Source organism: Neocloeon triangulifer, unplaced genomic scaffold (genome assembly GCF_031216515.1).
Source record: "Neocloeon triangulifer isolate White Clay Creek 2 clone unplaced genomic scaffold, ASM3121651v1 ptg000013l, whole genome shotgun sequence".
NCBI lineage: Eukaryota > Metazoa > Arthropoda > Insecta > Ephemeroptera > Baetidae > Neocloeon > Neocloeon triangulifer.
Genome location: NW_026775555.1, coordinates 6,880,427 through 6,903,971, shown reverse-complemented (window position 1 = coordinate 6,903,971; position 23,545 = coordinate 6,880,427). Strand labels below are relative to the sequence as shown.

Genomic DNA, 23,545 nt, shown 5'->3' with positions numbered 1-23,545 from the left:
GAGAGAATGTTTTAAAGAAGTTCCGAATGCGCCTCCGCGCAAGAATCGATAAATAAATCACTCATTCCGAGCAGCTTGCGTGTGTTAATCAGAAAACGCGTTCTGGGTCTCATCGGGGCCGAGTTGCGTGCGAGCCGAGCATATCCTGCGCCGAATTGCTGGCGAAAGAGTTGCCAATCCACACCGGGGTGTCATTATTTCTTACTTTCGGTCACAATCTCGATCTGCAATTGACTTGGTCCCCGGCGATGCACATTTGTTCTCGACCTTGTCATGCAATTTCGCAACACACAGGAAAATTATTATTAAAATATACAAATTAGTGCGGTTAATTATCTCCGCGGGTTTCTCGTGTCCCATTTCTCACGCTACGTTGCAATGTGAAAGTTTTCGTGCCCTATTTCTTATGTATTCTCCTCTCTTGTAAAAGAAAAACTCAATTTTTTATAACAAAAGGAAACGGAGGCATGACGTTGATGGCCAGCTTGCAAAAAACAATTTCCTGTAATGCTGAATGTTTTCACCACGCGAGAACGACGATTTTATCTTGCGGGCGCCACAAAATTGGTGTGATTTTCTTGACAAGTTAGTTATCGTTCTAGCGTTTCTGGGTCATTTGCTGTAGGAGGAAAAGCGGCTATTTTCCTGCTGGTTAAGGTATAAATCCTGATTAACCGTATAATGAGGGAGATTTTTTGTAAACTCCCGTCAGCAGTTACTTGGAAATGGTTGATCATTAATCACTTCCAATGAAGTCATAAATTTTTACTACAAATTTTGGAATTTGAATTTTTATTTATGGAAGAATAATCATCTTGAATATGAAGAGTGGATAAAAAATACAAAATTTAATATAAAGAACTGTAAGAAACGAATATTCATTTAAATTATGTATTTACTTTGAATTATAAATCACTTTCATTTTAATTCTATTGATTTGATTGATTGATTTCTGGTTACTATTAAATTTTAAATTAATTTTAATAGCAAAATTCAGTAGAACCCTGAATTTATCTGTTTTAATATTAGTGCAACAATAATTTCATTTTAAAAATTAAATTCGGGGAAAAAAATCCACAATATTGTCAATATTTACAAAACAAATATTCTAATTTGATGATTTATTTCTAACGAATATATGCAAATATTTTATCTTTGATTTGAGGCAGTTAGTTTATAAAAAAAATTGAGGTAAAAAACGCAACCATTCTAAACTTATCTGATGCTGCATTGTAATAAATTTAATTTTCTTTTCTTTTCGGACAGTGACAAATGAATGCGAATTTCTTTGTTATTTTTAATCTACATCAAATGCATAAATTATTTCTACCTCCGCGGCAAAAATTTCTCATTAGTTCTCTCGACGTGTATGTACATAACCCTTTTTCTGACGCGAGAATTGCGTTGTGCGCGGAAAAAAATTGTAACGCTCTCATACATCACCGGCGCGGGGCAGGTCGTGTGTCTGAAAACGCATTTCGCGGCGTCGCCCACGAGAATTGGCCCGTGTTTTTGCTCTGAGCACCTAATAACGCACACCCATAGCTGTAGAGCGAGAGAGGAAAGGGCTTTTGGGCTAATGAAAATTGATTTTCGCGCTTGTTTGTCGGCAGGTGTTGTCATTAGGAGCGGACGTCCTACCAGAGTACAAGTTGCAGTCCCCGCGGATCCACAAATGGACCATCCTGCACTATTCGCCGTTCAAGGCGGCGTGGGACTGGATCATCCTTATCCTAGTCATGTACACGGCCATTTTCACGCCCTACGTGGCCGCCTTCCTCTTGAACGAGCCCGACCACAACAATCGCAAGAGCAAAAAGTACGGCGACGACCCCATTGTTGTCATCGACCTCATCGGTAAGTTTTTTTCCCAATCCAACCAATTCCTCAACCTCCATACTAGAAAAAGTGGGTTGGACGAGGAAAATAATAATCGGATTTCTGTGCTTTTTCAAACCCATCAAAGTGATACAATCTTTGGTATTGGCTCAAAAGTGTAGTTTTGGCTCTAAATCTCGAAATCAAAAGCCAAGACGGAGTCAAAAAATAAAATTTTAACCTTCAATATTGAAATCTGTAAGCAATTTTCAGCAAAAACTCTAAAGAATAACTGACAATTCAATAAGTAATATTTATTTTTTAATACATAAGTAAGGGAAAATTTTTGCAATTCTTTAAATAGCACTATTTAAAAAAGATGCAACCACCTACCAAGTTTTTTTATTTTTTTTGAATGGAATACGGTAAAACCTACTCAATTTTTAATTTATATGTTGAAAAAATTCTCATTTTCTCTAATTTAACAATTTTTGTTTGTTTGAACGCAATTTTAAGATCAACAACATTTTCAAAACGTCTGGTTCAAAATTTAAACATTTATATTCTGAGGCGGATCTTTCAGTTCTTTTGGATTTTTTTTTGTCAGTTTCAATATGAAAAATTTCATTTAACTTAATTAATATAAGAATTGATAGGAACGGTCATGCTATTTGCTCGCAGAAATCAATTAAATCAAAAATTGAATTCATTTTCTCGGAAAAAATATGCAAAATCCACGATTTTCAAATTTCAATTCAACTTTTCTCAAACGTTTCAAGGTGACCCATAATATTCTGGTACTTAATCTGCAGCAGGTTATCAAGGAAAATTTTTCAGGGTCACACAATTTTGCCGAAGTTAATTGCATTGAATTAAGATTAAAACGAATGAATTTTTTCAATTGTGTTTTTCTCACAAATTTAATCATTAATTAACCCCTAATTTTCTTGTTATGAAAATGATCCTTATGGCCCTGTGAATAATTCTATCTTCATTAAGTTTATTAACAAGTAATACTATCTTCCACTTTAATTTCAAGAAACAATTTTTTTAATTGAAATTATTAATTCGTCTTCATAAATACGTTGCCAATCTTCCTGTGATATAAAATAATCCGTAGTGAAACCACAATCGATACCAACATGTTTCCTATTCAATTTAAAACTTCATTAATATTTGCAATTATTTTGTCGGTCGCAACGGACGTTGCCTGCCAATCAAATCAAAATTCTCTCGTGACTTTGCTTGTGGCCGCAAAGAGAATTGCAAGCTCGCGTGGGCTGATCGCCGATTGATTTGTTGCAGTGGACGTCACGTTCATCATCGACATTCTGATCAATTTCCGCACGACCTACGTCAACTCGAACGACGAGGTCGTGTCGCACCCTGGCAAAATCGCCGTGCACTACCTTCGAGGCTGGTTCCTGATCGACCTGGTCGCGGCCATACCCTTCGACCTGCTGCTCTTCGGCTCAGACACCGACGAGGCAAGTGAAAATGTATGCCCTCGACCAGCGTAACTATTTTTCTATTTTCGTATCTTTTACTCGTACACACTCGCATGACAAAAACACACACACACGCGATCGACGTCTGCAGAAAAATGGAATTGCACTGTATTGACATTGCGATTGAGAGCAAGCGACGGCGAAGACCCTTATTTGATGTCAACTGTCAACTCTCAACGGCTGAACAAAATGCACTTTATCCAACAAGCCTGCCAAGTCGCAACAAAAAACGACATGTTTCCGATTTTTTCTGCAGACGTTTTTCGCCGCAACTAGTTTTACTAATTTTAAATTTTTGATGACCCAAATTATAAAATATCTGATTTCTTAATTAATTTTTATGCTTTAATTGGAGTCCTCCTGTCCCCCATTTTATTTTCATGGTCGCTCGCCTGGTCGAAAAATAATTACTTCTGTGGGTTGGAAACCGCGAGTGCACTCCAGGTGTGCCACTCGTAATCACGGAGAACCCACACAATGTACTCCTGCCAGCAAATCTATCTAGTGAGCGGCGGTGGCGCGCTGATCACCTGTAGTGAGAAAATCGTAGGGCTGCAACCTGCTAAGCGTGGGTGTGTTGCGGGCGGTGCCGTCGGACCATTAAGGGGCCGCGAATTCCACTACGAGTGACGCGAGGAGCATTTAAGCCTCTTCCAAAGGGAAAATTAAATTATAATTATTTCAACTTGAAACAAAAAAGTTATAATTAAAAATTTCATTTTTATTAAAGTCGCCAATCTTGAAATACAATTTTCTCCTTTAATTATTTTCTGTCTTCAGCACAACCTGTACTAATTGACTGGGTTAAATTCAACTTTAATTTTGTTCATATCATTAAATTAGAATATATTATGAGCATCAATTAATTGAAAAGATTAATCAGCATTTGTCGTCAGGAACATTTTCATTAAAAATATTTAATTTATTTTATTATAATTAAATCGTAAGTATTTAAAATATGTATTTTTATACATTTGATTTGCATTTTAAATTAATGTAGTATTTATTTGAAAGCTGACTTTAATCTGTTAAAAAAAATCAGATTTACAAATTTGCTTTTACCTTTTTCTTAAATGTCAATCCCATTTTCTATAAATTGTTGTATTGTATTTGTTAATGAGACAATTTTTGAATATTTATCATCATTTCTAAAATTCTGACTAAACCGGTCACTGAAGATTAGTGGTAATTGTAAAAAAATACTTTTAAAAAGATGATGCGTCAATGGAATATGTTTTTAAATTTTAGTCTCTGTAGAGTGAGGCTTTAAAATTCACTACTGAAGAGCGGGTTCAAAGAAACTGCATTGAAAATAGAGTTGCTCTCTTTGAGCTTCAATCGGCGTTGGCCCTTTTTTCGAATCGGCGCGTGACGGCTGTTGAGTGAGGGAAAACAAAGTGCAGGAGTAGCACTCAAACACTTCTTCGCACACACATCTGCTTACTGACTGAGAGGCGCGAAATTGGACGGGCACTCGGGAGTAAAAGTTGCTTGTTTTTGCAGACCACCACGCTGATTGGGCTCCTCAAGACTGCCAGACTGCTCCGGCTTGTGCGAGTCGCTCGAAAAATTGACAGATACTCCGAGTACGGCGCCGCAGTCCTTTTGCTCCTCATGGCCACTTTTGCTCTCATCGCACACTGGCTCGCCTGCATTTGGTACGCAAACAATCAAATGAAAAAAGTTTAATCATAAAAATTGGCACTTTAAATATTATTTTCTTCTTTCTAAATGTTTAGATTCTTAATTTTTAATGAAGTTTTTGTGGCAAATTCCAACAATTTAAAAAAAATTAGTTCGTTTTGATCTTGTGTAAAATTAAAATTTAGAATTTCCAAAATTTCTGAAGAATTTCGTATTTTTTCCAATACTTTTTCTCAGAATTATTAATTTTTATTTTTATCTTAATAAAATCTCTCCTAAAGATTTTTTCCCAGAAAAATAAGTACGTTTGGATTAAAGTGCTGTTAAACATCTTCCACATTCCATTTATTAATTTACTTTTTTGCTTTTAGGTATGCAATAGGCAATGCAGAGCGGCCTCTCTTAAAAAGTAAAGTAGGGTGGTTGGATCTCTTAGCAAACGATACTCACCAATTTTACTACCCCAACAACACTGGCGGGCCTTCGATAAAGGTACACCCGGATTGCAAAAGCGTCACCCTTGAAATTACCCCTTTCTCTGTTTTGTTTCAGTCTCGTTACATCACAGCGTTGTATTTTACGTTTAGTAGTCTGACGTCGGTAGGGTTCGGCAACGTAGCGCCCAACACGGATGCAGAGAAAATTTTTACCATTTGTGTGATGCTTGTGGGATGTGAGTTTCATTTTCATTGACATAAAAAATGCTCATCAGATGAAAAGGAATATAAAAGTTTCCTTGAAACAGAAAATACGACATTTATATTTCATCAAATAATGTTTCACTGACCTGATTTTCGTTTTGCAGCACTTATGTACGCCAGTATATTTGGTAATGTATCAGCGATAATTCAAAGACTTTATTCCGGTACTGCGAGGTACCACACACAAATGTTGAGAGTGAGAGAGTTTATTCGTTTCCACCAAATTCCAAATCCATTAAGACAGAGGTTAGAAGAGTATTTTCAGGTAAATTTTACTTACGAAAATAAGAAATGATTAAATGGAACAAAAATAATATGTTGATAAATTTATTATTCACAAAACAGCTTTTTATTAGTTTCATATTTTTTTTTAAATTTATTAAAAACCTTTAATTTATTTTTATAAATGATAGCATTTACTATTTTTAGTATTAATAAATTTATTATAAATCTTGAAAGAGTATTTTTGAAATATTTATTTTACTTCAAATTAGAATCCAAAATAAGCCGAGATTATTTTCTAAAAATTGTTTGCAACTTTCCCAGTGATTTGGATATTATTTTGTTTCATTTATAAGAGCTTTTTTTAAAGAAAATAATTTAATCAATTTTTCTAAATAATTTTGTTCTTGCAGCATGCGTGGACGTACACAAACGGCATAGACATGAACAGTGTCCTCAAGGGATTCCCCGAGTGTCTGCAAGCAGACATTTGTTTGCATCTCAATAGAAATTTGCTCAACACCTGCTCTGCATTTAGTGGGGCATCACCAGGCTGCCTGAGGTATGCAATTTTGACTTGAAAATTGTGCACAGTTTGATTTTCGCTGACCCAGTTCGCGTGAACAAAGGGTCCCTTTGTCATTCAAATTTCGGCCGCGCAATTTATTTACCCCTGACCCCAGAGTCAACGGCGCTGACTCGGCATTTTCTCGTCTAATTATCTTTGTCTCGACAGGGCATTATCTATGAAATTCAAAACAACCCACGCGCCGCCGGGTGATACTTTGGTCCATCGAGGCGATGTGTTGACGTCCTTGCATTTCATATCGCGTGGCTCGATAGAAATCCTCAAGGACGACATTGTCATGGCCATCCTAGGTAAACTTTTGCTTTGGTTTGAGTTTGCGAAATGCTCAAGCGCGAATGAAAACAGGAAAAGACGACATTTTTGGAGAGAACCCGTGCGCTCACCCCACCCTAGGCAAGTCCTCGTGCAACGTCCGGGCTCTGACATACTGTGATCTGCATAAAATACACCGTGATGACCTGCTCGACGTGTTGGATCTGTACCCCGAGTTTCACGAATCCTTCACCACCAACCTCGAAATTACCTTCAACATGAGAGATGTAAGGAAAAGATCAAATTTTTTGTAGTCTGAAATTTTTTTAAAATTCTCAATCAAATATATGTAGCTAGACAGTTCAAAGGATTGGTAAAATATTAATTTTGAAAGTTTCTGAATTTTTCTATTTCCATTTAATACTTAATAGCAATTGAAATAGGCTTTAAATCTAGAAAATTTTAAATAATAATTTTTTTATTTCATTTGTTGCTGATGATTTTTAATTTTTTTAATTAAAATTTCAAAATATCTACATATTTTAATAATTACTACGCTTTTTAGGAGGAATTGGCAGGCGTGGACCCCCTGGTTGCTCGTCGGCGACCACCCTTAGCCTCGAGGTCAAACTCGCAAGACAGAGACTCTGATGTGAGAAAGGCTGCGTACAAATTGCCAAAGAAGAGAAGAACCACCCAGGCGAGCACCGGTTCCGGCGCCTACACCGTGGCCGACCTGAGGGAACAGCGCCAGGACGATGAGGATTCCAGTGAAGAACATTCAGAATTGTTTGTTTTCCAAAGATTGGTCAGATGGAAAAAAATAATGAGAAAATTTCCTTTGCAGTGATAAGTCTGGACACGGCATACTGGAGCTCTCGCCGGACAAAGCGGGTCGTGACGTCACTCCTCTCAATTTGGAATTCAAAGATGAAGCGAAATCTTCAGCTCTCAACTCCTTGTCAGGTACGCCGCCCCATACAAAAAGAGAAACAAGACAAAACTCCAAAACATTTCCACCAGACATAAAATATAAAATCGAATGCAATAGTTTTTTTTTTTTAATGTAATTCACCAACAGTTTTTAGTGCATCCTGCTTGTGGAATTTTTCATTCGTATATTTTTGCCTGAAATATATATAAAAAAGTGCAGCGATAGTACATTTTTCATCTTTTAACCGCAAACTGATTGCAGAGGTTTTTTGTTGTATATTTTTGAATTTCCCTCGATTTTTGATTATTTGCTTTGGTTTGTCTCATTCCTTTGTGGTCGCGAATGCAGGCATGCTCAACCAATTGAAAAGGAGCTTCACAGACCTCCGTATGCATAAAAGCAACAGCAGTCACAGCACTGAACACCACCAACGATTGCGCGAGCAAGACGAGCATGGATGCATTCTTGCTATTTGTGATGATAAAGACTACGGTAAGCACCTCACAAGCACCGCACAAAAATCTCTGCCCATAAAATGATAAAATTCTCAACGAATTCATTTCAAAAGTTATCTGGAGGCTCAATATTAATTCGATTTATTCTATATCTGACCCGTCTCTCTTGATAATCCTCTTACCTGCGCTTCAATGTGGTACAAACTCTAGATTGATGTTCAATATTTTTTAACTTAAAATTTGTTAGTTGCTTGATTGTTTAATTTAAACAAATTTTATCTATCAAAAATCCTTGATCAAAACATTTGCACCCTTGAGTTTTGCGAAAACTTCCCTCAAGGTTTAAAATTCATATCTGGTGGGAAAAGGTGAAGTTAATGTATTTAAAAAAAAATACTTGTGTGGGTCTTTAAATAATATGAATCATTTTGCTTTTATCGGAGTGTTTTACGGTAGCAATTTTATCTTTTTCCTAACCGAAATTAAAGTCATGGGCATGCATTACAAGTTTACATACATAAAATTTTTATCCCGCTCTTTTTTTGACCCTCCCATCGAACACTCTAATTCAAACACATAAGTGCACCCTTGCTTATTTTGCTAAACAGGCTGAAATTATTGGGCTCGGAGAATTAATTCGCTTTGCAATATCTAAATTCTGGCTTCGAACGAAAGCGACTGCCCTATTTGATCGAATCGAAAAAAAACTTCTCCCATATTTGGTGTGTGTTTCTGCACAGTTTGCGACTAATTTTCTCTGTATTGGTGTGTACGTGTGAGTGTGCTGAGAATCGCGAGCGAAACGAGTAGAGTGCGAGTTTAACCCTGGTACTGTTGGCTTTTATGTCCAATGTAGGTATGTGGATGAGAAAGCAGAAACCTTTAACCACCTCAGCCACCACCGTCACTACTTCTTCTTGCTCTAAGACTCAGCAAGCAACTTCGACACCACCAACATCGCCGCAGGACTCTGTAGTCGCTTTGGATTTTTGCAAATCTAAGCATGGCACTCTAGCAGTTTCTGTCCGTTGCTTAAAAAAGCAGGAACCTCCTTTACTAACTAACACATCAAGTAGGTGGCTAGATGTACATAATCAATTTGAGTGTTTCCTTTTTGACCAAAAAATTATATTATTAACCTTTACCCGCTTATTTTCTATTTGTTCTGCGACCTCATCTCCAGAGAGACGTTTTTTGGTGTTGATCTTGATTACTTCTCTCGTTGCCAATTCCAAATCGGAATCGTTCAGAAAAAGTTTAAACCTATCACATATTATATCACCTCAACATATTTTTAAACATCATCCTAGTGTGAATGTCTCAAAAGTTTTCACACGAGCCACTTTGATTTTACTTAAATCTCGCACCCTCAACAATTATTGCAAATTTCACGTTTTAATAATTTCAAATGCAATATATTTTTCCAAGATTACTTTGATGGCTGTGATTTGCGCCGATTTTCGAAAGTGCAAAAATTGATCAATCCGGTTCGTTTGTCGCAGCAGCAGGCGTGGAGGGAGTGGTGCCTCAAATCGAGGAAACCGCCCTCGAGAGGAGCAGCGAGGACGTCAAAAAGGAAAGTCCACAGAAAACCAACCTTTTGGCCCCATCGCCGTACGCAACGCCTGAGCCTTCGCCGCAACCTCAGGGCACAAGTTGCACGTGTCCTCCTGTTGACGAAATCAATGCTAGGATTGATCAGCTCAGCAGGTGCGAATACAAAAAAATTGATTAAATTATCAAAAGTGACTTATAAAAAAACATCTTAGCTTAAGTTATAAATTTACAAATATTTAGTTTATAATTTAATTAATTTTACTAACCATCTGGAAATAAAATTAGAAAATCTTCTTATAATGATAATAATAATAATAATAATTAATTCTGCTAACTTCAAATTCTTGCCCATTTTTATTGATAAATTTAAAATAGTCCTTTATGTTGCTAATAACAAAGGAGTTTAATCAATCATTACTTATTTTTATACTTTTTTTTTCATTTTTGCTTTGGAACGAGTTTTCTTTTATGATTAAAAATAACAACGTCCTCTTTTGTTTAATTGCAGGCAACTGTACAATTTGGAGCACCAGGTCGGAAGCGACATGCGGCTGATCCTCTCGCTGCTGCAGCAGCAACACCCAATGCCCCCACCCCTGAGGCGGGAAACATCCTCGTCCGCGTCTTCGCTTGGACCTGACCTTAGAGAAGTGAGAGAGCATTGATTTTTCAATTTGCAAAACCCGCTCAGCCCCTCCAAATCCACTTTTGACAGACTTCATCCGATTACACAACTTCCCGATCGATAAGACACAACAGACCTCCTATGCTGCACCCCATTGCCCCCCACCAAGAAGCATTCCCAAGCGACAACCAAAGGCCTTACAGGTATGCCATTGGAAATATTCAAACTGTCAAAAATACTGAACGCTTTCGGAACAAACCAAGACTGGAAGGAGTCGAGGGGAGCGTGGAAAGTCCGAGCGGTGACGACGCTGAGCGGGCGATCGCCAGCGGCGGCTTTTCCAGCAGCCCCAGCAGTCTGGGTCCAACTTGCTCCAGCCATATGAGATGCAGCTGCAGTTGCAGTCCGAAATGTCCGTCCTTACCCCAGGCAGTGGCTGAACGCTTGTCCATGCCCACTGGACAGCAGCCTTCACGCAGCCAGTCCCAACCGTCTGACTTACCGCAGGTCAGTGTCCCTGTCAAATTCGAGTATGCAACCTGCTTCACAGCCAAGCTCTGCCAATAGCATAAATTTTATCTTTTTCAAATTAAACCATTTCAATAATCTTTTAAAATTATTAATTAAAATATATTTGACAGGCTCACTTGAAAGGCACCAAAAGACGAGCAGGGTCACTCCAGCTGAAGGAGATTCCCAGCAGTTGGCTCTCTTCAACGACCACGCCACTCAGACCGAGACACGACTCGAGAGAGTCGAAGGAGTCCAAGGGTAGTGAGGCCGAGTCTTGGGAGTTCAGGTCAGCCACTGAGGCGCCCATCGCGCGCCTCGAGTCGCTTGACGAACTTGACCAAGTTTCACAGGTCAGAAAAAAATAAAGTTTACAACATAATTTCCATTTAATTTATTTTTCTAATTTTTTTATTAATTTTAGAAATAATCTAATATGATGTTGTTTTCGGCCACTTTAGGGAGCTGACAGTCCACATTCCACAGAAAAGCCTTGGGCAGAGCAGCAAAAGAAGCGATCGTCTGACGTGTAGGGCAAAGCAGAACTCGGCAACTAAATGAAGAAGTTAGAGAACATTCAAGGCACCTACCGCACACTCGCGAACACTCACACAGCAGCCATATGAAGCAAAGGAACAAAACGTAATTTATGATAACCAAGTAGAGCGCACTTTTATCAATGCATTAAAATGTTATTTCTTTGCCCAGCATCTTAATAATATTTTAATCGCTGAAGAGAATTCGCATGTAAGAGAAGCGTCAACAGATTTACCCTTGCCAAAAATGGTTTGTTTTCCCCATTCTGGAGTGTTTTCTACAATTTTCCATTTTCTCAACCCTTTCAAAGTGCATTACTTTCAAGACCTGTTCACGCTTCTTGCCCACATAAATAAATTGTCGTACGCAGCGGCGGCGTTTTGAAAAAGCGTCTGCATCTCTCTCATTCGCACTAAATTATCACAGTACGCTTTCGAATTAGCTGATTGGGCTACTGTTCTAGAAGCTTTCGTAGGCACCATCCGTGGTTTAAGGATACTTAAAAATCTGCTAAGTAAAAGGGCACTGCGTGTCTTTACTTCCCATCGTGAGAAATTACAATACTTTGTTATGTGAAAAATGCACAACGACGAGTGGATCAATTGTTATGTTTCTTACCAATTATTAGGAGCAAAAAGAGACAAACATGCAAGGGTGTGAATAATCATTTGTTGGCCGTCGAAGATCTTTCTTTCCACTGAACAGTTTATTATCCCCTTTGACAAACGCACCCAAATAATCGCAGTACTTCAACTTTTTTCCATAAAAACTTATCGACCACGTGCCCCCTGTAAATATTTAATCGCGCATTCATGAGTTAGAACGAGTAGATAATTGGCATAATAACTTTTAACGATATATTAAAAAGCTGGCAGCCATTTTCTCAAAAAGGATAAATCTAAGTAATAGAGTTATTGCCTATATTTGATCTCTGTAAAAAAAGAAAAATAACAACAAGAGCGGTAACAAGCTTTAATAATTTATATAGAAGAAAATATAATATAAAAAATTCTAGCCATTCAATTAAAGCAAACGCTTCAGTCTAGTCACATTTCTCTCGCAAATAATAATAAAAAAATTAAATTAGATGTATAATTAATTAAGTTTTATATATAAATGCAACGTTCACTTCCTGTGGGAAAATGGTTGCTAGTTTTGCTATAGCAGCTTGGAATTATCAAAAATTTTAGGAACCTGCCGGGGATTGTTTGTGACGGAGTGAACAGAATCCCATTTCTGCACCGCTGCGGCTACTTGTCTAAAGAAATCTAATATTATGTACTATCGACACAAATCTAAATGTAGGTGGAGACATCGTTTATTAACAAACACACATTGCATGCATGTTCGCAAACACACGGAAAAAAATAGATAAAAACTTAAAAAATCTGTTGTGTGTATTAAGCTCATATTGTTGCAACAAAGGCAAGTTTTTTATCAAGTGCAAAAGAGAATTATATTCTTCATATAGGCGCAGAGCTTTTGGACAAGACAGGTCTGTGCAATTAAAACGAAAAACAAAAGCTTGCAGAATTCTAAGTTTGGCGCTTCACCAATAATAACAGGAAAAAAAATCTGATCATGTACTTTTGGTGACAAACAAACGATTATAATGTGAATGTAGAGTCGAGGGACGGAAATATGGAAACAGGTTTCTTGTGTTTTTTTTTAATACTGTGTTACTCTCCTCTGGTTATGTAAATTGAACGCGAAGCAGTTTTGTATGGTTGATTGATAGTTACTCTCTCAGGTACATAATTATATATATTTATTAAAGTTTAGCAGAAGAAAGGTCAGTGACTAGAATGAATTAAGTGCGTTTTAGCCACACAAACACACACGTCGCAGGTGGGGAACTGTGGTGAGATTATAGCAAAAGTGAGCGAGTTCTAGTGTTATTACGAGTAATTTAATATTTAATAACTTTATAATACGGTTGTGAAAAACTGTAACAAAAAATAGGGCCAACAATTAATTACTTAATCCAACACAAAGCACTACTTCTACTACTACTTTGATATAACGAAAAATAAATCGTCTTCTCCCTCGAGCAGCGAAATTAGAAAAGCGAATTTCGCTAAAATATTTTTTCGGACAGAAGAATAAGCGTGTGCAAAGAAGGGTTAACAGACACAAATTGGGGTACTCGATTTATGGAAGTTAATTTTTTTGAATCACACTCACATAAAAAATGCCACACAAACCCAGCTTTAAAAAGTAAAAAAAGCTTCTCTTTCAACACGACCAAAAATTGATTGATAAAATTTGAACGTTAAAAAAAAAACGATCATATCTGGAATAAAATTGTAAAAACACGGTAAAATAAATTTTTCAAAAATGAGCGGCCTTTGAATAAAATTTTGTATTAAACAGTCTAGAGGCGTTTCTCGCTCTTTTCTCTCTCTCAAAACAAAGTAAATGTATTCCCGAAAAATTAAAATTTTGATAAACATTCAAATGGTGTTAACTTTTAATGAGCAAATTAAAACTTAAAATGCGAGTGGATTTTGAATTCTGTCTCACAAAATGTTCCAAAATACACGAGATGATTTAATTGGATCTTTACTGCTGTGATCGAAAAACATTACTGAGAGTATTAAAATGTAGTTAAAAATTAACTTATTATTTAAGAGGGAGGGAAGCAGTATTTATTGGATTTGATTTTTCGCAATACCCAGGAGCCTATCGTGATAAAAACGTGTCTCTATTGCAGAGAATACAAAATTTTTGTGAATTTTTACGGATTACGTTTAAATTTTGACAATTACAGTTTTAATTATAAATATTTCCCTTATTTTGAATGAGACGTCAGATATGGGAACACAACGAGACGGAAATTTTTTTACAAAATGGTAAATTTAACGATGAGAACAATTCACGCCAAACTGTACCTGGCTGCAGCCATTTTTACCACGCACCGGATTCGCAAAATCATTAAAAGAAAGTGCGCGCGAGTTTAAGTCTTAAAAAAAATCAAAGCAGAAATATAATTAGAAATTGTTTGAAGAACCCTCTTATTGATGAGCAGCATGATTTTAAAACCATTTCAATTAAATTAAAGAAAGAATTCTAGATTTAGCCGATCAACTGATGAGAATAGAAAACTTTTTTATGCGTTAGAGAGAAAGATTCGTAGTTCAAATACCCTCTCTAGTTAGCTTTTGGGGACACTTAGAGCAAAGGTAAAATTTGAATATACATTTAAAATTGTTCTAAACTATTAAGATCAGTTTTCGGCTGAGGTGGGAAGCAAAGTGTTGGTGTATAAAAAAAGCGGTTTTGGCATCGGAATTATTGCTGCATTACAATTTTTTCAAGCACCCTTCATAGCTAATGCGAGTTATAAATTTATAAAAACCTAGATCTAAACTGTAAGAGTTAGCTGCTGATAAAGAGTTAAGGCCCTCGCATGAAAGACAGAATGATGAAAATCATATAATTAACTATTTATGAATTTAATGCAACAAAAAAATGAGGAAGAAAAACTGTGGGACATTATTATTGTTATAAACCACGCGTTGTTGATTTTTATTTTCGAAAATGGTGCTTTCACACACACATACACACACACGGTTATAGCTTTTTTGATTGTGGATTTTTACTCGCAAAAAGGCTTTTGCAGCGTGTTGTGCCCGACGAAAAAATCAAACTCAGCACTCATTGAATTTTTTCACTGCAAGATTATTGATTGTATTATTTATGTTGTATTGTGACGTATTCAAAGAAGCTGCAAAACTCATCATAAGACTGATGAAAATGTAAAAAGAAAATATCCAGCAACAAATCGCCAGAGAATATTGTTGTGGAAAATAAACAACTGTGAACAAAAAGAGTTATTACTGACCATACATAATATAACTTCTCATATCAATGTTTTCGGCCAATTTTGCTCTTTTTCGAACTGGTTAAAAATATTACGAAAGCTACTGTAATGTCTAGCAGAAGTAAAACAAACAAAATATGGTGTTGATTGTCATTATCGATTATCGCATGCGTAAGAGCCAAGGAAATTTAACTAAGAAGCGGCTTTCGGTGTCATCCAAAAAAATAAAATCGCATATCTGGGACGTTGAAATTTTCTCCGTTGAAGTCGGTTGATGTGAATTTAAAATAAAAGGAAGAATAAAACGAAACACACTTTATGTAAAAACATTCTTTTTCTGTGATTTTTACAGTTGGTGATTTTGTTTGTGACGTGTAAATAGAGGACAAACGTTAAATTATGATGCTATCGCGGAAAAATATATACTGTGCGTGCGAAAGGCTTTGTTCGATTATAAATAAAAATGAATGCTTATGTAAAAAAGGAAACAACTTCTGCAAGAACTACAACTAATTGTTATTATGATAACGCATCATCATCATTCTCAGTATATGACTTGTCATGATATTATTTTGCAATAAACACGCTGGCACAAATCTCAAAGTGTTTCCATTAAAAATAATTTTTTTTTTACCAAAATTTTGAGAAAAGAAATTCAGTTGGTTGGTTTTTGACAATGAAAGTAGAAAACAATTTTAGTTTAAATTTTAACTAGATAGGAAATTGCGTTTTGTAAATAATAATTGACCTGCGTCAGCAGACATTTCATTCAGATCTTTTACGCACTTTGCTGACGGTGCGTGCCCCAATTTGTGAATGACATTTAAACGCTTTACAAGCGCTCTTCAGTGATGATGCAACGCACGGGCCTAAAGATAGCCATCCTGGTGTTCATTTTTCTCTCTCTTGGTGAGTTGCATTTGATATACACTTAAAAAAATTTTTCCATAATTTTGGGATAAAATTTTTAAAAATATGCTTATTTGAGAGAAGTTAGTAAATTCAATTGAAAAACAAGCTCCTTTTCTTTAATCGAAAAAAAATTTTTAATAGGCAAGTAGAATGCTAATTTGAATTTTGTTAGCCTCCAAGTCAAGGAGCACTTTTCGGCCATCAGAAGTTACAAGGCAGCTCATAGCCACACTGGAAAATGAAGGTGCTAATTTTAAGTCTTACAATTCCCATCTAATCATTGATTTAAAAAAATATTTCAGAAAGGGCTGACGACAGTCCTCCTTTGTCCTACAGAAGAATACATCGAGCTAACAAGTTGTACAAACTGCGAATTTTAGAGCAAAGCCAAAACCAAACTGAACAGAGAATACAGCAGGTTAAAGAATTATTCCAACAGTTATTTAAAAAGCGCCCTCAAAATCAATAGAATTAGGTTTACTCTGTTCATTATTATTTACAAGAGCGGCCATTGATATTTTCCTCCTTTAGTTTCTTGTGGAGAGCAGAATAGTTCAATGTCTGCCTCTGTGGCAATTAAGGAAAATGAGAGAAGACCTGGCCGCTGCAAAACTGAAACTGCTTTTCAAAAAGCACCGGCACAAACAAAAAAAGAGACTCAAGGGTGGTGCAGCTGCTGGTCGTAATGGCACCCAAAGTGCAGACAACAGCAGCGAGGACAGTGACGAACTTGAAGAGGACGACAACCAGACTGAGGAGGACGACAGCGAATCTCCGACGGACGATAGCAATCAAAGTAGTGATGATGACAGCGAAGGAGATCCTGACGATTCTTGACCTTTTAATAAGACAAATTGATGTTTTATTTAAACAAGTGTTCACTTGGCATTTATATTTATTAATAAAAATATAAGTTTGACACTAATGATCGTGGAAATCACAAGAGTGGGGAAATAATAATTAGCCCGTTGTTGGCACAAACGATTTTGTATCATTTCATTTCAAAAAGTGGTTTTTATTTCAAGAAATGAACGGAATGTTGTACATCATATCAATATAAGGCACTTTGTTTATTTTTTAACACCGAATATTCAATAATTTTCTCAATTAATGCCATTTACAGAGATTTTTAAGTGGCAGTGAATAGAATGACTATTACTCATAAATGGCTAAAATCTCACAACGCTTAAGACAAATTTACTCTTTAACACGTTCCTTATAGTAAGTTAGACCAACCCCTTTAGAGAAATAAGCCTGCATTTAAAAGAAAAGCTAAATTATTTACAAAAGAGCTCTTAATACGCTATGGAATTAATTTCTTCAACGCCTAGTCTGTAGTAATAATAAAGCTGGTGTGCAAGACAGGGCACACCATTTCAACTGTGACATCTTTTAAACCAAATTAATCCTCTACAAATCTGAGCAGGATAGAAATAGAATCTGAACTCTATTGGATTGCTAGACGAAAAATACCTAAAAATCTCCAACATATTTCAAGCATAAAAATGAAGGAGAATCGAGTCTGGATTTTGTTTTTAGATAGGAGAGGATTGATATTACCTCGGTCAAGCTCTACCATTGAAATGTATCACAGGGAAGAAAAATTATCATAGTTTTTGCTACGAATTCAAATAAGTTTTGGAGGAGGCTTTTTGTTCCTTATCGTTTGAAAGGATCTCGTATAGGCGGGGGCACCACAATTTTGGCCTTGTGTAGCCAAGGGTGTTGCGAGGCCTCAACTGCCGTCATGCGCTTATCAGGATCATAAGCCATTATGCCCTGAAAGAGGAATTAATAATTAAAACGCTCAAGTTGAATAGAAAATCTTTACCAGGAATAAGTCCATGGCCTCATCTGGCATCTCGGGCAATACTTTTCTCAAGCTATTCCTCTCCCACTTGGGGAACATGGGTTTGAAGTCAGGAAGTTTTGTCACACCAGGCCAAATATTATCATCAGGTGTACCGAGTGTGCGGAAAATCCTGAAGAGCTGGTCGATTTCCGAGTCACCAGGGAAAAATGCTTTCCGTTGAAGCTGATTTGAAAAAAAAAAGATTATAATCAGACTAACATTGTTTTATTTTTACAAACCAGCTCGGCAAAGATGCAGCCGATGCTCCAAACATCCACACTGCAGGAATAGTATCTCGAGCCAAGCAGGATTTCAGGCGCCCTGTACCAAAGTGTGACCACTTCGTGCGTGTAATTTTTAAATGGCATCACGAAGGCTCGGGCCAAACCAAAATCGGCCAGCTTGACCACTCCCTTGGTCATGTCGATTAGAATGTTCTGCGGTTTCAAGTCTCGGTGAAGAATCCTGTTGCTGTGGCAGTATGCAATGCCGTCGACCATTTGGCTGACAAAACTCTGAAAGGAAACAAATTTGGAATTTACTCAAAAACTGGTACTAAATTAACTAACCCGAACAACGTCGATGGGCAGTGCTTTTTGGACGTTGTCAAGGAACTTCTTCAAATCCATGTCCAAGAATTCAAACACCATGAACAACTTCTTCGTGGAGGGGACGTGCAGTATGTCCATCAGATTCACAATATTGACGTGCTTCAGTCCTTTGAGAAGGGCGATTTCTCTGATCGTTGTGCTCGGAACGCCTTCACTAGTCCTAAAGGCAAGATCAGATAATTAGTGAGTTTGAAATTTCAAAATATAATTTTCAGAAGGTTCGAGTTGACTGCTTTTTCTCCCAGAAAAAAATACATACTATTTCATACAAACATTTGTAAATAATTCTAAAAACAATTTAGTTACATCTTTTTTTTAACTAACGAGTTAAAAAGCCTTGTCACTGAAACAGCACCAAGCAAGACAAGCAACACAGCATTTTTTCTGCAGTAAATTTCCCAGAGAAAAGAGATAGGTCGGCGATTGGTTAGTAGAGAGGGGGCCAGGGGCTAAGCTGAATCGTGTGGTGCTACGGCCACGGCCACTTGCAACGCATGCACCATCCGATTCAGCGATGCCACGGAGCCCACGCGAGTGACACTCTCGAGGCCTCTTCGCAATTCATGCACACCACCAAGTTAGTTTCTTTTGTTAGTTTTTTATTATTTTTATTAGTAAAGTTGTTAATAACTGGTCCAGTCAGAGCAGAAGGTAGCAGAAGTAGTAGTGTAAGCCATGACAGTACATCAGCGCACAAGCACAAATTTCAAAGTGAGAAACGAATTTTCGTCACCTAAAATAATAATTCACATCCGATCGAAACTTCTCGCAATAAAATTCATATCCATCCAGACTAATTGTCACATCGACAAGGTACACAAATATGATGTAAAACAGACATTTTAATTTGATTAACAAAATATGTATGGAAAAGTAGCATTTTTCAAAATAATTAAAATTTTAATATTTTTTTTTAATTAATTAAAGATTTTACATAAATTTTGAATTGAAAAACTCTTAACATAAAAGCAAGATGCAAATTTTTTTAATACAACAGCATTTTTAACACAACAGCCTTCTTAAATCTTACAAAGTGCAATTATTGATGAATTAACAAGTTTTTAGTAAAAATTTAAAAATATTCTAAAGCATCATGCAAATTACAGTTAAAATTCTCTTTAAAAAGCAGTAATATAATGCAAATCGATTGTTAGAAAAAAAATCTATGAAATCCTAGATCAACAGATAGTCTAGTTGCGCGCGACTCGCCTAAATAATTGTAAAAGCAGCCGAATGAAAAATTCAGGCTGAAAAAGCAGAGGCAGTTTTTTTCTCTCTTTCTTTCTTTTCACCCAGAGCAGGTTAAAAAGCAAGCAAAACAGCACCCTTTGATGTTTTCAAGTACATTCAGAGACGAGAAGTGAGGAGCGAGAGGGTTGCATAGCAACAAAAAATCCCCAGCTCGGTCCGTGTTAATCAGCCCAAGTGTCGGCGCCAAATCGGCCAGAAACGCAAGCACGAGCGCCCCCCTGCCTAGGCGCCTTTCAAAAACAGGCCCAAAACCCGAATTCGAGTTCAAACTCAAAATCGCTCGTCGGAATTGTGGCGAATTTGAACGGAAATGCGGAGAGACATGCAGCAAGGCCAAACAAAGAAAACAAACGGATCGATGCTCCGAGGGGGTTGTCAGCGGCGACGAGGAGGCCCGACGGGGTCCGTGGGCCCCTCCGAGGCGCGGGGCCCCCGAGTCGGACCCCGCGGGGGGCACGCCAGGCGGCGGGATTCCGGAACGCCATTTCCCTCCGAAACATCCCTCGACCTCACTCGCTTGCACTGGGGGATGAAAATAAACATCGATAATCGCGCGCGCGCCAGAGTCACCTGGCATGTAAACACAGCATCAGCGTTTGGCGGGAAAAGGGCCACCCCTCTGCGCAGGACTGCCGCCTCCCCGGACCAGGGGCCGCCGGTTCGCCGCTGACGTCATGACTTTTGCCGCCCAAACGCGCGCTGCCACGGCGAGATAAGCCGCTTCCTGTGCCTGGGAGGCAGATTTGCTCAGAGTCTCCAGCAGCCAAGCGAGCACATGGACCACCGAACGAGACAAATTTAGCCCATATTCACATCGGCGGCCCGAGCGAAAACAGCAATTTAATGTTAAAAAATATAGGGGTGATTTTTAATATAAATTATGCCTCAAAATATTTTAAATTACGGTTAATTCACAAATTAGATAGCAATTCTAAAAAGATTTTATACCTAAAATAATTTTCAAAAAAAATATACAGACTTGTATAATCTTTTATGATTTTTGACAAAATCGTTTTCAGTTTCAAATCCAACTTAAGATATAAAAAGATAATACAGTTGTGGAAAAATTACTAAAATATCACTTTAAAGTATCATGCAAAATATTTTTTATCCAACTTAAAAATTAATTTCAAATATTCGATAAAATAGATAAAAGTTTTCTACGCATGACAGAAAAAACAAACAAGTCAAAAGATACAAAATGCAAACATCCATTTCTTCCACAGATGGGCCGAGACGGAAATAGACATCAACAACAAGCGAGTTTTGATTTTTTTGTTAAGTTTTTTCTCCCTTTCTTTCCTCATTCTCGGCTGGGGGGTAAGAGAGCGACGGTGCTGGAAGGAAGGAACTCCAACTGTGATATGCGGTTTTGATGGACCATACCACGGTACAGGAGTTCCTACGTCCAACACCACTAGCTACGAAACAAAACACCGAAAAAACAGAGTGTCAGCATGCGAGGTGTTGGAACTCCATCCGTGATATGGCGAGACTTGGACATACCACGGTATTGAAGTTCCTACAACTAACAGCCTACCAAAAAGACAGGATGCACTAGTAGAATTACTTTTACATTAAAATATTAAAACTACGCAAAATACATTTAAAAAAAATATTCTAAATATTTAAATAAAAATTCAAAAAAATCAACTTTTCCAATAATCATGCAAAATTTTCTATAATAATCAATGCAAAATTTTAAATACACAGGGTCTACTTAGAGCAATAATTGATAGTTACAAAAAAAAAACTTTAATTTAATTAAAATAATTCGTTTAATTGTATTTTTTTTTTTAAGTAAGCCTTAGTTAAAATTTTGAGTCACTTTGATGAAAAATTATTTTAAATTGTAAAATCTGCACACTTTTCAACAGATTAATTTTTTTTAAATTTGTTTAAATTGACAGTGAAATTAATTCTACAATATTGACAATTTTGACGAAATTGTGAATTTGGTTACCACATAATCAATGTGATATGTCAATGGAGCAGCAAATCACTAGAGATTATGCGGCAACCACTCTCACAAAAAAAAACATTTTTTCCTTCTAAAATTAGGCCAAAATCAAAACTGGAAGTTTATTATTCAAACGGGCTTGATTTAACTTTTAAAACACTTATTGAAAAAAATTCATGATGTTTGAATTGAACTTGGCTTTCCTCGGAGGGTTTATTTATTCAAATATTTAATATTCCGTGGATCGGTCTGGAAATTATTCTTCTTCACAGGCCTGAAAGTGCAGTCGGAAGGTGAAGGAACTCCTGATTGTGATATGAATCGATCTCAACAGGTCCCAACCAGGAGTGCCCGCGCCTGCCGATGCCAAGGTCGATCGCTCTCTTCTGCATTCCGTTGCCTTTTGCAGGAGGATGGCCAAGGATGACGGATACTGGGAATGTGATATGACACTGGAATTCAGCAAATCACATCCCCAGGTACCGCACCCGCAGCCAGATTCCATTCGCTGAAGTCCTTTCATTCCTAAGCAGATTACTTGAAAAATTATACAAATTTTAACACAAATTTACTTCAAATTTAAGTACCTGAATTTTTAGGAAAATTTATGAGAAAATATCCTCTCTCTACGATTCAAAGTTTTTATCTCCATTAACAGCCCAATTTCGGTTCCAAAAGGTAAATTTCCTCGCCAAACAAAGGTGTGGTCAAAAGTCCCGCCAAAATTTCAGGACGCCTCGCAGCCCAAACGGGCCCAGTTTTAGAGCAGTGAATTCCACCCGGAGAAAAAGCAGTCAACCAAGAAAAGAATTTCATGCGAAAACAAAATTGAAACTCACGGCTCGAGGGTGATTTTCTTGAGGGCGACGAACTCGTTGGTCTCCACATTGCGGGCCTTGTAGACCACGCCGTACGTGCCCTCGCCGATTTTCTCGATCTTCTGGAACTTTTCCATTGCAGGCGCGAGACTCTCGGCTACATCTCCAGGGCCAAGTCGGCCGACGAGTCGCTCGGTTCGGCGTCGCAATTCGGCAAAGTCGGCACCGACGGCGCGTCACATGTCTGCGCGGGAAGGAAAAACATGTGCAACAATCGCACCGGACGCCAGATTGCCGCCAAGAAAGTAGCGCCACGACGCTGCCAACTCGATTCGCAACGATTTTTATCGCTCCGAACACGTTGAAACACGCAAGATCGATTCTGATTCGAGACGATTTTGGGTTTGCACTTGCCGCGTTACTTGTTTACTAGCGGGTGGTGCCGCCTGCCGGATGACCTTCAACTAAAACGAGCGAAAACGAACAAGGTGCACCTGATCGCACCTGCCACCTGGGGAGGAAAATATTAACTAATAATTTTCCAATTGAAAAATTAAAATATTTTACATTCACAAGTATCTTGGGTGTTTTCTTTTTCAGTCTCATTGCTCCGCATTGAAGTTGCTAAAAATTTTTAAAGGTTTAAATTGAAAACTTCTTTCACGTCTGGCAGTTTTTCTGGACCTTTCCACACAAAAAATGACCATCATAATCATGTAAATAAAATAATACGATTATGTGATCATATAAAAGGGCTTCTGCTATAATAATAACTGCCCGATTATTATTGACGAAATTTTTGTGCACATTGAGTAAGCAATAAATTACATTCGACTGAGAAGAATACACATTAATAATAAAACTAAGTAAAAATTAAAAATTATAATTTTAGTGTTTATTTAAAAAAAAAAGCTATGTGGTATTAATTTTTAGTTTTATGATGTTATTTCCTCTTTTCAACTGAAT

The 23,545-nt window shown here is 37.3% G+C and overlaps 3 protein-coding genes across 17 annotated transcripts in view; 2 read left to right on the top strand and 1 right to left on the bottom strand.

The window, feature by feature from the left end:
- LOC132198550 (potassium voltage-gated channel subfamily H member 6) overlaps nucleotides 1–13,642 on the top strand; it is a 164,977-nt gene extending 151,335 nt beyond the window's left edge. For 5 of the 14 annotated variants that reach the window (XM_059622614.1, XM_059622615.1, XM_059622611.1 and 2 more), the window contains 19 exons: nucleotides 1,614–1,857; nucleotides 3,124–3,317; nucleotides 4,830–4,984; nucleotides 5,342–5,462; nucleotides 5,523–5,643; nucleotides 5,776–5,936; nucleotides 6,307–6,455; nucleotides 6,630–6,772; nucleotides 6,828–7,021; nucleotides 7,300–7,523; nucleotides 7,582–7,700; nucleotides 8,017–8,160; nucleotides 8,980–9,195; nucleotides 9,626–9,833; nucleotides 10,189–10,330; nucleotides 10,396–10,508; nucleotides 10,569–10,812; nucleotides 10,947–11,168; nucleotides 11,277–13,642. In XM_059622614.1, the coding sequence (XP_059478597.1) occupies nucleotides 1,614–1,857; nucleotides 3,124–3,317; nucleotides 4,830–4,984; nucleotides 5,342–5,462; nucleotides 5,523–5,643; nucleotides 5,776–5,936; nucleotides 6,307–6,455; nucleotides 6,630–6,772; nucleotides 6,828–7,021; nucleotides 7,300–7,523; nucleotides 7,582–7,700; nucleotides 8,017–8,160; nucleotides 8,980–9,195; nucleotides 9,626–9,833; nucleotides 10,189–10,330; nucleotides 10,396–10,508; nucleotides 10,569–10,812; nucleotides 10,947–11,168; nucleotides 11,277–11,348 (3,186 nt within the window). In that variant the 3' untranslated portion in view covers nucleotides 11,349–13,642. The remainder of the gene's footprint in view (nucleotides 1–1,613; nucleotides 1,858–3,123; nucleotides 3,318–4,829; nucleotides 4,985–5,341; nucleotides 5,463–5,522; nucleotides 5,644–5,775; nucleotides 5,937–6,306; nucleotides 6,456–6,629; nucleotides 6,773–6,827; nucleotides 7,022–7,299; nucleotides 7,524–7,581; nucleotides 7,701–8,016; nucleotides 8,161–8,979; nucleotides 9,196–9,625; nucleotides 9,834–10,188; nucleotides 10,331–10,395; nucleotides 10,509–10,568; nucleotides 10,813–10,946; nucleotides 11,169–11,276) is intronic. The other 9 variants (XM_059622613.1, XM_059622612.1, XM_059622616.1 and 6 more) reach the window with 9 other exon arrangements.
- A 2,363-nt stretch (nucleotides 13,643–16,005) lies between these two features.
- Nucleotides 16,006–17,368, top strand: LOC132198949 (glutamic acid-rich protein-like). 2 transcript variants are annotated; one of them, XR_009442061.1, is made up of 4 exons: nucleotides 16,006–16,084; nucleotides 16,260–16,331; nucleotides 16,390–16,562; nucleotides 16,619–17,368. XR_009442061.1 is itself a non-coding variant. In XM_059623292.1 (4 exons), exons 1-4 carry the CDS (start codon nucleotides 16,027–16,029, stop codon nucleotides 16,922–16,924), a joined length of 552 nt encoding a protein of 183 aa, XP_059479275.1. In that variant the 5' UTR covers nucleotides 16,012–16,026; the 3' UTR covers nucleotides 16,925–17,368. The 2 variants fall into 2 exon arrangements, 1 of the variants encoding a protein (XP_059479275.1); XM_059623292.1 differs by having other exon boundaries at nucleotides 16,012–16,084; nucleotides 16,390–16,505.
- LOC132198948 (cyclin-dependent kinase 2-like) lies at nucleotides 16,948–22,917 on the bottom strand. The gene is made up of 5 exons (XM_059623290.1): nucleotides 22,601–22,917; nucleotides 18,509–18,710; nucleotides 18,179–18,454; nucleotides 17,919–18,122; nucleotides 16,948–17,866 (listed from the first exon to the last, which is right to left on the bottom strand). The coding sequence occupies exons 1-5, from the start codon at nucleotides 22,714–22,716 to the stop codon at nucleotides 17,747–17,749; spliced, it is 918 nt and encodes a 305-aa protein (XP_059479273.1). The 5' UTR covers nucleotides 22,717–22,917; the 3' UTR covers nucleotides 16,948–17,746.
- Between the last annotated feature and the right edge of the window lie 628 nt (nucleotides 22,918–23,545).

What these genes read in the sequence shown, in the direction of transcription:
- LOC132198949 (XM_059623292.1), top strand. Translation starts at nt 16,027, where the DNA reads ATGATGCAACGCACGGGCCTAAAGATAGCCATCCTGGTGTTCATTTTT. An exon ending in GTTCATTTTTCTCTCTCTTG is followed by an intron (nt 16,085 to 16,259) that starts GTGAGTTGCATT and finishes GAATTTTGTTAG; the next exon opens with CCTCCAAGTCAAGGAGCACT. An exon ending in AGCCACACTGGAAAATGAAG is followed by an intron (nt 16,332 to 16,389) that starts GTGCTAATTTTA and finishes AAAATATTTCAG; the next exon opens with AAAGGGCTGACGACAGTCCT.
- LOC132198948 (XM_059623290.1), bottom strand. Translation starts at nt 22,716, where the DNA reads ATGGAAAAGTTCCAGAAGATCGAGAAAATCGGCGAGGGCACGTACGGC. An exon ending in AAGAAAATCACCCTCGAGCC is followed by an intron (nt 18,711 to 22,600) that starts GTGAGTTTCAAT and finishes TCTTGCCTTTAG; the next exon opens with GACTAGTGAAGGCGTTCCGA. An exon ending in AGGCCATGGACTTATTCCTG is followed by an intron (nt 17,867 to 17,918) that starts GTAAAGATTTTC and finishes TTCCTCTTTCAG; the next exon opens with GGCATAATGGCTTATGATCC.